This window comes from Typopeltis vanoorti, chromosome 23 (genome assembly GCF_054136105.1).
Source record: "Typopeltis vanoorti isolate ZY-2024b chromosome 23, IOZ_Tvanoo_1.0, whole genome shotgun sequence".
Taxonomy (NCBI): Eukaryota; Metazoa; Arthropoda; class Arachnida; order Uropygi; family Thelyphonidae; genus Typopeltis; species Typopeltis vanoorti.
Window position 1 is genome coordinate 13,294,432 of NC_143571.1, and position 14,360 is coordinate 13,308,791.

The following is a 14,360-nucleotide window of genomic DNA, read 5'->3' on the forward strand; positions in this document are numbered from 1 at the left end:
ACAGCATTGGGCAGATGAGGGTAATGTTATCTGTGAGAGTCAACATAGATTTGTTAAGGGTCGTTCTTGTTTTAGTAATATGCTAGCCTTCTATAATAAAGTTACAAGAGGGGTAGATGGGGGAAAGGTATATACTGGTATATAATAGTAAGGTATATACCATTTTCTTGGCTTTAGCGAAGGCATTTGAGAGGGTGTCACATGATAAGCTGATATTTAAGTGGCAGGACATGGATTTGGATGTCAGGTTGGTCAACTGGATTCAGGATTGGCTGTCTGATAGGTATCAGTGAGTTGTGTATGGTAGGGCAGTTTCAAGGAGGCAGAAGGTTACAAGTGGGATCCCGTAGGGCTCAGTACTAGGATCTATATTGTTTAACCTTTATATCAATGACATTGTCAGTTGATTGCAGGAGGATATTCAGTTGTTTGCAGATGATGTGAAGCTGGGAACGGTTATTAGTAATAGTGCAGATGTGGTAGCCCTGCAAGAGGATTTGAATAAGCTAGACAGATAGGCAAATGAATGGGGGTGTCGATTTAAAGCAGCAAAATGTATGATCTTGAAGTTTGGGACACATCAATGGGACGCTGCATACTCTAGTGGAGGAGATATACTTGAGGAAGTAGAGGAGACAAAAGATCTGGGGTTGATGATTGATAGAAATCTGAAATTCTGGGGACATATTGCAAAGGCAGGGAATGTAACACACAGGATTGCTGCAATAATGAGAAAGATGCAGACCTGCAGAGATAAACGAGTTATCATTCCGTAGTATAAGACTCTGATCAGACCACGCTTAAACAATTGTTCTCAGATTTGATTCCCAGGATTTGAAGGGGATAAATAAATTGTGGAAAGGGTACAAAGGCGGTAACAAAGATGGTTTCAGGACTGTACAATGTTAGTTATGAGGATTGGCTGAGGGAATTTGGACTGCAGAGTTTGATGGATAGAAGAAGGAGAGATGATATGATTGAGACTTTTAACTGTTGAAGGTGGTTACAGAGTTGACACTGGGGAGTTCTTTCATTTGGTTGAACAGCGGGAAGGAGTGCTGACAAGGGGCCATCCCCGGAAGTTACGAACTGAAGCTGTGAACAAGAGGGTGAGGAGTGGCTTCTTTGCATGGAGGGTGGTTGAACTGTGGAATGCATTGCCTGAGAGAGTGGTTAGAGTGAGAACTGTCAATGAATTTACTTTGTGTTTCCTAGGAGGTACCTCCCCTCGATGAATCTTGATAGACTTTGTGTTTCCTAGGAAGGAACTTCCATGATGAGTCTTTTGACTCCATGGAGGCCTGAATGATAATAATGAAAAAATAATAATCCCCAGTCAGTCCACCTGATATGTCGTTTACTGATAAAACAAGTTAAACTGCAGGGGCCCAAGAACAGAACCATGAGGCACACCACTTGTTACCCTCCTTTTTTGCAAGACTGCTCCATCATGCATAACCTGCTTGTATTTTTCAGAGCCAATTTCTGAGTCATCGTTAGATGACTCTGCAGCTTGTACACCAACTTATCATGTGATAATCTATCAATTGCTTTTGCAAAGTCTAAGAATATCACTGTATTAAATTAAGGGGATAAAAATCCCTTATTATTTTACAGCCGGTATGAAAGATCGTAGTTTTCGATCTCAAAGTTTCACGTACTGGCTGTAAAATAATAAGGGATTTTTATCCCCTTAATTTAATTAACTTTGCCAGAAAAAATAGCCGTTTGGCTTTTTATCTTAGTTATAATATAATATATGGGCACACCTTTCTGGCATTCATATAGTGAAGGTATGTAAGTTCTTTTCACTTAAACTTTGATATCATCCAGGTCTTCCTACTCACTGATGAAACCTCAAAAAAGGTTGAAACTGGTCCAGGTAGTGACCTCTCCTCATAATGTAAGGCAGTATTATATCTCCTAGGAGTTGTATTTTACATTGTGAGAAAATATCAAGGATAGTGAGGGAGCTTGCTACACCTTTACTTCAAGTTGCCTTGGTGTTGTACTACCAGGTGTTCACGTACGCTTGGATTCGCCGATAGTTCTTCGGCATGAAACTCTTAGATCGTAGTTTTTGATCTGAGTTTCGAATACTGGCTGTAAAATAATAAGGAATTTTTATCCCTTTAATTTAATTAACTTCGTAGCTAAAGAGAGATATGAACAGCAGTTAGCTAATGAAGCCAAAAAGAATCCTAGGGAATTCTTTCAATATGTAGCCAGCAAAAGAAAGAATGATTATGGAAGGATGACATTGATTGGAGAAAATGGTATAAAGACAGCTGTTGCAGAATGTGTGGTGAAGATACTTAATGAGCAGTTCATAAAGATCTTTCAATCTTGTGAATGTGACTTCATGGAGAGATTGAGAGCAGTTGATGATGGGGAGGAGAGACTGACTGTAAGTGAGCAAGAGATGTTTGGGGAATTGAGTAAACTAGATGTAAATAAGGCTGTGAAACTTGATAATATATCACCGGGTATTCTGAAGGAATGTGCCAGGGAGTTGACACCTGCCTTGACATATTTTTTAATATGAGTCTTGCACTTGGTCAAGTTCCTAAGGAGTGGAAGGAGGGCAAGATTGTGCCACTTCATAAAGGAAGTGATAGAACTCAAGCATCAAACTATAGGATTATCTATGTGGCAGGGCGGTTAAGTTGTTGGGGAAGCTTGTGAGAACTAGGATCCAGAGTTGGGTTGACAACAATGGTATTATCTTTGATGGACAGCATGGATTTGTTAAAGGGAGGTCATGTTTTAGTAATCTACTTACTTATTACAATAAAGTGACTGCTTCCTTGGACAGAGGAGAAGGATACACAGTAATATACTTGGATTTCGCATAAGCTTTTGATAGAGTACCTCATGATAAGCTGACAGTCAAACTAGAGCAGATGGGGTTGGATATTAGATTAGTGCATTGGATTGGAGACTGGCTATCTGATAGGTATCAACAAGTTGTGTATGGGGGTGCGATATCCAGGAAAAAGAAAGTCACTAGTGGAGTGCCTCAGGAGGTCTGTTTTAGGGCCATTACTGTTTAACTTGTATATTAATGATATTGGCGAATATTTGGATGGAGATATTCAGTTGTTTGCAGATAATGCAAAGTTGAGACGAACCATAAAGAGTAGTGAAGATGTTGTGGCCTTGCAAGAAGACTTGAATAAATTGAGTGATTGGGCACGGAAATGGGGATGTGAGTTCAATGTTGCAAAATGTAAGGTTTTAAAATTTGGAAAACAAAGATGTGATGCAGAATTTATGCTTGGTGAGAATATATTGTTGGAGGTAGAAGGGATAAGGATCTAAAATTTAGGGGACACATCACCAAAATTGTGAAGACAACAGAAAGGCTTCTGGGAATGATGAGGAGGAGAACACTGACGTGTAGAAGTAAGGAGATTCTTGTTCCGTTATATAAGACTTTGATTAGGCCACACATGGACTATTATGCCCAGATTTGGTCACCGGGTTTTCAAAAGGATGACGAGATGTTGGAAAGGATCCAAAGGCGACTGACTAAGGTAGTTTCTGACCTCTGGAATGTTGAATATGAGGAAAGATTGAGAAGATGTAATTTGCAGTCTGGTGGAGAGGAGGAAGAGGGGAGATATGATAGAGACCTACAAGTTGGTAAGGGTTGTTATAAGATCAATGGTGGAGAAGTTCTACAGAGAATAGTAGGAGATCAGGGGAGAACCAGAGGTCATCCCTGGAAACTGTATAAAGAGGATGTGAGTAGGGGAGTGAGAGGTAGGTTTTTTCATGCAGAGTTGCGAATGATTGGAATGCCTTGACTGAGAGTGTGGTGTCTGCATGGAGTTTGAGTGTGTTTAAGACACAGTATGATGAGATGTGTGTGTGTGTGATAAAAGGACCTCCCAGATGAGTCTTTGACTCCATGAGGTCTCCTGGTAATAATAATAATAATTGTTAGCATCCAGGAATGTGCTAGCAGAGCTAGTCTCAGGTGGTATTATCACTTAAACGGAATGGAAGAGGAAAGATTAGCAAAACAAGCATTTTCTGCCAGGTTGGCAAGAAAAAGACCCAGAGGAAGACCAAGAATATAGGTGGATTGATACAGTAAAAAGTGCCTTAGAATACAGAAATATAAGATCTGAAAATGGAGTCTTGAGAGATATCAGATTAATTTGGAGGAAATTTGTTGATAGGAAGTTAGTAATTATGTAAATTTTTCATGTAGTATTCTGTAAACCCCTTGATTTGATGATGTAAGAAATTATACTTAACAAGAATGTATACCGTATATATTGGCATATAAGATAATATCTGAAGATAAGAAAAAATTGCTGCAACATAGGATTATCTTATACTCCGGATATAAAATATAAATCTTTGAATTCAGCATTGGAAAACATTACCTAGTGCTCATCTAGCTCCTATACTCTGTAGCAGTATTATTTATTATTATTATTATTATTACGAGCAGCTCCAAGGAGTCCTTAGACTCATCGAGGGAGACCCAACATCATGCCAAGAACAACTATTCAACATTCACTCAGTATCTATCATACTTCACCTTGAACTCATTTACAGTCATTGCACCCACAACAGACTCTGTCAGCCTATTCCACTCATTTACCACTCTCCAAGTAAAAAACCTAGCTCTAACACCCCCTGCTAACCACACTCTTACCAAGCTTCCATGGATGGCCCTAGTCCTCCCACTACCAGTCCTATTCTCAAAAATATCTTCTGAATTAATCTTATAGAAACTCTTCAGTAATTTGAATGTCTCAATCACATCACCCCTTTTCCACCTATTAACCAATTTCTGCAGCCCACAAATCTTCACCCTGTTCTCATAAGGTTCATTTCATAGTCCTGCTATTATCTTGGTCGCTCGTCTCGGGATCCTCTCCACCTCCTCCCCATCAAGAAGAAACCCTTGCGCATATATCTAGGCACAGTAGTCTAGATGGGGGTCTTATCAAGGCTCGATACAGAGGAACGATAACCTGTTTTTCTCTGCTCATTAAAGTGTTTTTCAGCAACCAATTGATTTGATGAGCTGATTTTGCCACTTTTGCGATGTGTCCCCTAAACTTCAACTCCCAAATCCCTGGCCTCGTCAATCTCCTGGAGTACAGTTCCACCAATGTGATATACTGCTGCTAATCTTTTCACCAAAAATGCAAAACCTTACATTTTTCCACATAAAATTGATATCCATTCTCCTTAGCCCAGTCCTCCAAACTATCCAAATCGTCCTGCAAAATTTTGACATCCTGAGCATTCACTATTGCTCTACCTAACTTTGCATCATCTACAAACAGATGCACAGGTCCTCTCAGATCCTTTCCTATATCGTTAATGAACAAATTAAACAGTAGTGGTCCAAGAACAGAACCCTGCGGCACGCTGCTAGTCACAGGCCATCTTTTGGACTCTTCTCCTGAATAAACCACTCTCTGATATCTCTCCATCAACCACCCTCCTATCCATCTCACCAACCCTATATCCATTCTCATATACTGCAGTTTACTGATTAGAATTCCATGTGATATCCTATCAAAGGCTTTAGCAAGGTCCAGTAGAATCACTGTAAACCTGTTACCCTTATCCAGTTCAGCTGTCACTGTGTTATGGAACGTGAGCAAGTTACTGAGGCATGATCTACCCTTCACAAAATCATGCTGTTCCCCATAGGGTATCCCGTTTTCATCTATCCAATCTTGTATTTTCCTCTTGACTATTTTCTTCAAGACCTTGACAACAATTCCTGATATGCTGATCGGCCGGTAATTTTCAACAGCAGTCTTGGAACCTCCAAGACTGCTGTTGAAAAAAATAGTTCTACTTTATGCAGTGGAACTAATTTCCCCTCTTTCCACCCCCTTGGGACTAACCCAGACCCGTGACTCAAATTAAACAAAATGGTCAAAGGCACTGACAATTCTTTAGCCTCTTCTCGAATGACACGAGCTGGTATACCATCCAATCCTGCAGATAAATTGACATTGAGGTTTTGTAATAGACTGTTCACCTCCACTTCATTCATCACAATTCCTGTATAAACTAATGATTACCGTATAAGCTGTTGGTTCTTCCATTTCTGCAATGTCACCACCTGGATGATATACTCTTGCGAAGTGCTCACTCAGTAATTCTACTATATCAACTGATTTGGTTACATCCCTACCATCGGCATTCTTTAAAATCAATCTGTCGTATACATTTTTTCTTTTACTTGCAACATATTGAAAAGACTGTTTGGAATTCTCTTTAGCCTGCATGGCTAATGTTCTTTCATAATCCACTTTTGCTTTTCTTACCACACTTGTTACCTTCTGGCCTGGGCTTTATACCATTCATGTGCCTGCAGGTCACCTTTCTCCTTAAATTCTCTCCACAGTTGTTTCTTTTTTTCCAGTTCAAGCTTAATGGTGTTATTCAGTCATTTAATCCCTACTTGATTTGTTAATCGGACTCTAGGTATACAGTCAGCCATTGCCTCCTGCAAAAACTTCTCAACCCATTCACTATCAACATCCAGCCCTTGCAGTTTTACATGCCATGGCACTGAACCAATCAAACTCCTAAGCTTGTCATACTTACCAGCCCGATAATTCCACATGTACCCTGTCTTAATTGTAAATTCCACACTTTTAGCCACCTTCCAAGTCAAGACCCTATGATCACTCTCACCAATTGGTGGCAATGTGGTCATATTTGTTACAGCCAAATCCTCAGATGCAATTACTAGGTCAAGCACTCTCTGACCCCTAATATTTTCCATTACATGCTGTCGCAGATAGTCATCCCTTAATAACTGCATAAAACCCAATTCCTTCCTTCCATGTGTCTTTTCCTCCCTCCAATCAATGCTACCATAGTTGAAATCTCCCATAATAATTACCCTCCTTCCACTCATTTCTTCTAATTGCTTATGCATAATATCTCCACCATCTATTCCATCACCTGGTATATAGCAGCACCCAATTTTATATTTTGTTCAGCTAGCCTCAATCTCACACCAAATGGCCTCAAATGTGCTCTTTTCTCTATCCTGCAATTCAACTTCTATTCTCCTTGGCTGCAACTCATCAGCTATCATCAGTAATACTCCCCCCCCCATTTTATTCTCCCTGTCATTCCTGAACACACTATACCCTTATTCAATATATTCAATCCCACTAGCTATATCATCTTCAGTCAGCCATGTTTCACTAATGCCAATTATGTTAGATGCGTGTGATGTGTTCTAATAAGCTTTTGGTTTTGTATGATGTTAATTAGAGTATTAATATACTGATATATTAGCATTTTAATATATTAATATATTTTGTATATAATATTTGTATTTTATAAATCATCATCAAATTCCTGACATATATGCTCAGGAGTGTACAGGATCTTATGACAGTACTACATGAAAAGTTACATCATTACTAACTTCCTACCATACTTCTCTGCTAGATTAGCGTGTTATCTGTCAGCATTCCAATATTATCAAATCTTATATTGCCATCATCTAAGGCACTTTTAACTGTATCAATCCACTTCCATCTTGGTCTTACTCTGGGTCTTTTTCCTGCCATCCTGGAAAAGAACACTTGTTTAGCTAATCTTTAGCTTCCTCTGGTCTATATTGGGAGTCTAGAAATCCTTGCTTATGTTAACTGGAATTTTATAAACAGACTAGTCATTCTGATGAATGATTCTAATGAATGTATGGTGGGGTAGTTTCAAGGAAGCAGAGGGTTACAAGTGATGGTCCCACAGGGCTCAGTACTGGGACCTGTGGGACCCTCAGGTCCCAGTACTGACATGAAAAGTTGCAAGAGGGTGAGGAGTGGATATTGTTTAACCTTTATATCAATGACATTGTCAGTGGATTGCAAGGGGATATTCAGTTGTTTGTGGATGATGCAAAGCTGGGAAGGATTATTAGTAATAGTGTAGATCGGCAGCCCTGCAAGAGGATTTGAATAAGTTAGATAGATGGGCAAATGAATGGGGGTATCGGTTTAATGCAGCAAAATGTAAGGTCTTGAGGTTTTGGAAACATCGATGGGATGCTGCATACTCTATGGGAGGATTTATACTGGAGGAAGTAGGGGAGATGAGAGATCTGGGGTTTATGATAGATAGAAACCTGAATTTTAGGGGATATATTGCAAAGGTGGTGAAGGTAACACAGAAGATTGCTGCAATAATAAGAACGATGCTGACCTGCAGAGATAAAACAGTTATCATTCCGTTGTATAAGACCCTGATCAGACCACACAAAGGTACAAAGGCAGATAACAAAGATGTTTTCAGGGCTGTACAATGATAGTTATGAGGATCAGCTCAGGGAATGTGGACTACAGAGTTTGTGGATAGAAGAAGGAGAGTTGATATGATTGAGACTTTTAAACTATTGAGAGGTGATAACAGGGTTGAACACTGGGGAGTTCTTTCACTTGGTTGAACAGCAGTAAGGAGTGGTGACAAGAGGCCATCCCTCTAAGCTACGAAAGGAAACTGCGAGCAAGAGGGTGAGGAGTGGTTTCTTTGCATGAAGGATGGTTGAACCATGGAATGCATTGCCTGATGGAGTTGTGAGAGCGAGAACGGTCAATGAGTTTAAGGAGTGGTATGATAGACTTTGTGTTTCTTAGGGGGGGGGGGGACCTCCCCACGATGAGTCTTGATAGACTTTGTGTTTCTTAGGAAGGACCTCCCACGATGAATCTTTTGACTCCATGGAGTCCTGAATAATAATAATAAAAACCTATGGATATATCTGATTTTACCAACATGAAGAATCAAGACTTGAAAGAAATGGAAGACCTAAAATACAGACCACATGATAAAATTGAAACACACAAACCTGTTACTTCATATTTCCTTCTGATTTGCACATTTGCTTAAAGAATATTGTGAAGCTTTCTCACACTAACCAAATTAACTTAAAGAATAATGATTTAATATCCATTGGAGACTGACTAAGGTAGTTTCTTACCTCTGGAATGCCGAGTATGAGGAAAGATTGAGAAGATGTAATTTGCAGAGTCTGGTGGACAGGAGGAAGAGGGGAGATATGATAGAGACCTACAAGTTGGTAAGGGGTTGTTATATGATCAATGGTGGAGAAGTTTTACAGAGAATAGTGGGAGATCAGGGGAGAACCAGAGGTCATCCCTGGAAACTGTATAAAGAGGATGTGAGTAGGGGAGTGAGAGGCAGGTTTTTTTCATGCAGAGTTGTGAGTGATTGAAATGCCTTGCCTGAGAATGTGGTGTCTGCAGAGAGTTTGAATGTGTTTAAAACATGGTCTGATGAGCTGTGTGTGTGTGTGTGTGTGTGTGTGTGTGTGTGTGTGTGTGTGTGTGTGTGTGTGTGTGTGTGTGTGTGTGTGTGTGTGTGTGTGTGTGTGTGTGTGTGTGTGATAAAAGGACCTCCCAGATGAGTCTTTGACTCCATGCGGTCTTGGGGTGGTAATAATAATCTCTCAAGGATGATGTGAGAAGCAGTGTAATCTGTCATGAATATGCAGGTTTTATTATTATTAACAGCGATAAATGTACTGTAATGGAGATATGTTCATCAATAGAATCTCACATTTTTCCAGCTAATCATGTCTCACCCTTAAAACTACGTTGCCTGCAATATTTAAACAGTTTGCATTGGTTAAATAAAACCAAGAACTGATATAAAATGTAACACATGGAATGCAGCAAATGTAACAACTTTTAATGGTTTAATTTTTCTCTTACTTTTTCATAATACTAATAAGACTCACTGGTCTATAATTCTCCAATATATGTAACAAGCCTCCTTTATGAATTAAAATAGCCCTTGCAAATTTTTATTTAGCAGGTACTCGTTCTAATCTTAGTTAGTCACTGAAGATAATCAAAAGTGTATTGATTAACTGTGACATACATCTATTTACTATCATTAAAGGAATTATATTGTCCCTATCTCCAACCTTTCAAACTGCAAAGTGGTTGAAAATATCCACAATCTCTTTGTCCTGTATTACTTACATCAAGTAAATCTGGCTGTTCAAGCAGTATTTCCTCTTCTCAGTATTCACATGTGAAATATTTATTAAATTTTGAATGATCCAGCTGCAACCACAGCCAGATTACTAGAATGCTTCCATAATAGCTGGTTATGTTTAATTTGTTTGTAATTATTCTTATCCCCTTTTTTTACATACCTATAAAAACTTTTTGGATTCATCTTAGCATACCTAGATAGTTATAATTCAAATTTTGCAATACAATCTTAGTTAATGCTAATTGTGTTTTATGTCTAACATACATAATTATTATCATACGAAATTATGTATACATGCATTTCTAATGTTCCTGAAATATTTTCAGGTTCATTCGCCAGTAGAAAAATATCATCCTGAAGTTTCTACATTCTGCAATGTCTATGTTTTAGCTCATTTTATCCTTATATTACTCAGCTATGCTACATTAATAGCAAATCCTTCAGTAAGTTTGATATTTTCATTTCACACTCTTTAGTAATATTAATATTCAATAAATAAGTGTGTAAATATATACACACACACACACACACACACACACACACTGAATGGAAAGAAGTCAACAGACACCATAGTGTGAAAAACAAGCAGTCATGGCGCCCACTTTAATAAGATGTAGGATCTCCTTTTGCTATGATAACTACAGCAAACCTACAGTCCACAAACCACAGAGGTACAGCAGCAACCTTATGACCTGGTGCATTGTCTTGCTGAAAGGAACAATGGTCATTTCCGTAGAAATGCCACAAAGTAGGAAATATTGCATTGTCCAGAATGTTCAGATACCTCTCAGAGTTCAATGTTGGTGGCACGACAAACAGAGGTCCAAGTCCAAACTCGAAAAAACAGGACCATACCATCACACTTCCACCTCCTAATTTCATAGTTGGGGTTACACACTCTGGGAAGAGACATTCCAAACTTCCACATCCCACTATACCCGCTTTATGCACAACTGAAGCAACACTGCATGTTGGTCCTGGTAATTTGAGGCTGGTCCTGATAATTTGTGGTCCTACTGTGGAAACCCATGTTGTGAGCCTTGGTTCTAAATGTTTTTGTGCAGTCAAATTAGCATCATCATGGAACAATATACAGATAAAGATATGTTCATGTAGGTGCTGCATAGGTAAGTAAGACAAAAGTGAAGAAACAAAGTGAAGCCTCAAGTCCTAAATTGCATGGCTTGATAAGCTTGATTAAATGCTCTTGACCATTGGACTGGGAGCCTGAGAAGAATGAGCAGTACCTAGATTTTAGGCAGTTTTATGCATTTAAATTTATTGAAGTTGGAACAGTTTTTCAAGACACAAGGAGATTCAAGAAAGAGTATTTTGTAATTGTACATGCTTCTGTGAAGCAAAGTGATCTTTTTCTCCAGAGGATTGTTTTACATGTATCCAAACTGATACAGTGTGCAAGTCTTGAGAGGCCATACTGGTGGTACCTGATGTAGCCTGTGTTCTGATTTGCTCCGATAATAATGTCCTCACTGCTGAAACTACATACAAAATACCTTCTTAGCCAATATCTCATATATACATACTCCTCCCAAACATAGATTACTACATTAAATCCATCACCATCATTATCTCATATATCCATGACATTTCTGAAAAGTTAACAAAAATCTTGAAAAATACATTCTAGTGGGCACCTTCAGCCAACACAGAAAATTGTTTAAAGGCGGCCCCTAGATTATATTTTTCAAGAGTTTTGTTAACTTTTCAGAAAGTCATGGATATATATTAATATCTAGCTTTGCCTGCTATTTGCCAAGTGTTATGCAGTATTTATGGTGTAACTACTATGGCTGCTCAGGACTCACAAACCATTCTTTGGATACCTATCAAAAATCTACTGACAAAAAAGGTTGTAGTTATATATGCTTCTGTGAAGAAGCAAATACAACTACAAAATAATATTCTTTGATTTATCTCTGCTTTGAAAAATCCTAACCTCAGTAAATTTGGATGCATAAAACTGCCTTAGATAAGGGAAATATTCTTTCATCAGCCCAATGGTCAAGACTGTCCAATCAAGCCCACTAGATGAGACTGTTTAGGACTTTAGACTTTGCTTTGTCACTTCAGTCTCACTAACTCATATAGTGCCTGCATGCACATGTGCAGTGCCGGCACCTAGTATTTTTCTTGTGTGTGCAATTAATGTTCGGCTTCTTTCCAAAAAAGCTTTTTTTTTTAATAAAGTGTGAATAAAACGAACAGGAAATGAAAAACAAATGAAAACCACTTTACAGTATAATGTTACCTACGGATGAGTCTTGTTTATACAATTTTTTTTTTTACACGGAACTCAACAATTAATCATAAGTTGATTTATGATACATCAAAAATTAAAGAACTATTTTAGGTATATTTTCATAAATTTTAATCAAAAATTACAGTGATATAATCGGGTCCAGGATACAATTTCAGAATTTATTTGTTCATTTCCAGGAAGATCTGAAGGGGTCCGAATGGAAGATGATGTACATAATTCATAATTATGTACATCGTCTAACGGTACATATAATTCATAATTATAATGAATAACGTAAAACGGTACATATAATTCATAATTATATGTACCGTTCTGTACCATTCGTTGTTCGTTTAAATTCTTATCTCGTATTTTTTGACATCTTTTAGGCACCTTTTCTTCTGCGGTGCCTGTGTATATTGCACACTTCGCACACGCCACCAGCCAGACCTGCACGTGTGTATATTTACCTGTGTATTGTTTCCTGGGAACACCAGTTTGACTTGGGTAAAATATAGGCAACAGTAACTAAATTATTTTGGTTATTATATTCCTAAAAATACCCATATGAGCAGCAATCAGTGTATAAGATTGAATGCTAACAGCACCCATGAGGTGAGTGTATATATATATATATATATATATATATATATATATCAGAATTGGATGGTCAAAGAATGCTGAATGTAGTAGCTTCTTGAGTCTCAAATATAAATGGGACAGTTATTAAAAGACACAAGGATACTGCATTTCATGTTTAAGAATGCAGAAGGAAGAATTTCTGGCAGTTAATTCAACTTGGCCAAAAATTACGGGCATTACTGGCTGTGGCTGACAGAGGAAGATATAGCTACAGGGAGTGTATTTTCAAGGAGGATAGAGAGTACATAATGGCAAGGAGCAGCATTGCTGATGATGCCATAAAAAATGCAACTAACAAGAATAAAAGATCAGCAGAAAGTCAGGATCAGTGGCGCACCCATAGGGGGGGAGCGAAGGGGCCCTGGTCCCCCCAAAGAAAAAGGGAAAAAAACACTAGAAAATTTTCCAAAAAAATGTTTTCCTGATTAAAATTTATTTTTTTATTTTTATTGTGTTGTATCTTCTATTTCTATACTACTTAAGAATTAGCGATCATTGCAGATGCTCAGTCATAGGTCGTTTTCGATGCGTAGTGTGTATTCTCAAATTGTCTACTCAACTCGGGCCCCCCCCATTAAATCCTGAATGTGCTGCTGGTCAGGGTCCTGAGAGATAGCACATTTAAAGCTGTCTAATGTGCAGTAGAGGCCAAAAGGATATATATACTCAGTTGCTTTTATTGAACCATGGAATGGTTTCACCTCAAAGAAGTTTAAATGCATCTTGGACTCTTACGAGCTCATCACCAGAAATCCTGAACCTGCATAGCAAATCCCTGTCCCGAATACTGCAGGCACCTCTGAGATCATTGCTAAGATCCTGAAAAGATATAATTTAGTTCCTACTTTTTTCTCTATCATCGAAATCTCTTCTTCGTTACCATCCATGAAAGATAAACAGTCTCCTCTCTCTCTCTCCATGGTGTTTACCGAGTCCACTGTGAGTGCTTCCACTCATACTTTGGACAAACAGGACATTCTGTTGAAAAATGACTACAAGAACATCAATCTTACGTTAACAACAGTAAACCTGAAAAATCTGACCTTGCTCAGCATGGAGTAGACACTGACCACAATATCCTATGATCCAATACTCGCTTTTTACATTAGTGCAAGTTTAGGTTTGAGTGGTTATTTAAAGAGAATGCTGAAGCACTTCTACACCCAAATTTCAGTCAGAATGATAAATAATGTTTCCTTCCCCCATTTTAATTATTTTGTTTTCTATTTAATATAATGTTGTATCATTTCATTATTTAATTTAATAAAAGTTTATTTAAAATCACTTAATTTTAAATTTGGGCATTAATTGTAATCATTGTAATCATCCACTAGGCAGCTCAGCTCTGTAAATAGGATCAACATTTTTCATTGTAGATTCACCTTGTGATTATGCTGATGAGCTGATGATGACCAGTTAGTTTCTGGTC

The 14,360-nt window shown here is 38.2% G+C and overlaps 1 protein-coding gene across 1 annotated transcript in view; it reads left to right on the forward strand.

The window, feature by feature from the left end:
• LOC150093631 (alkylglycerol monooxygenase-like) overlaps window positions 1-14,360 on the forward strand; it is a 193,801-nt gene that overhangs the window by 134,553 nt on the left and 44,888 nt on the right. Inside the window, exon 9 of the mRNA XM_090412763.1 lies at window positions 10,356-10,472. Within this exon, the coding sequence (XP_090268889.1) occupies window positions 10,356-10,472 (117 nt within the window). The remainder of the gene's footprint in view (window positions 1-10,355; window positions 10,473-14,360) is intronic.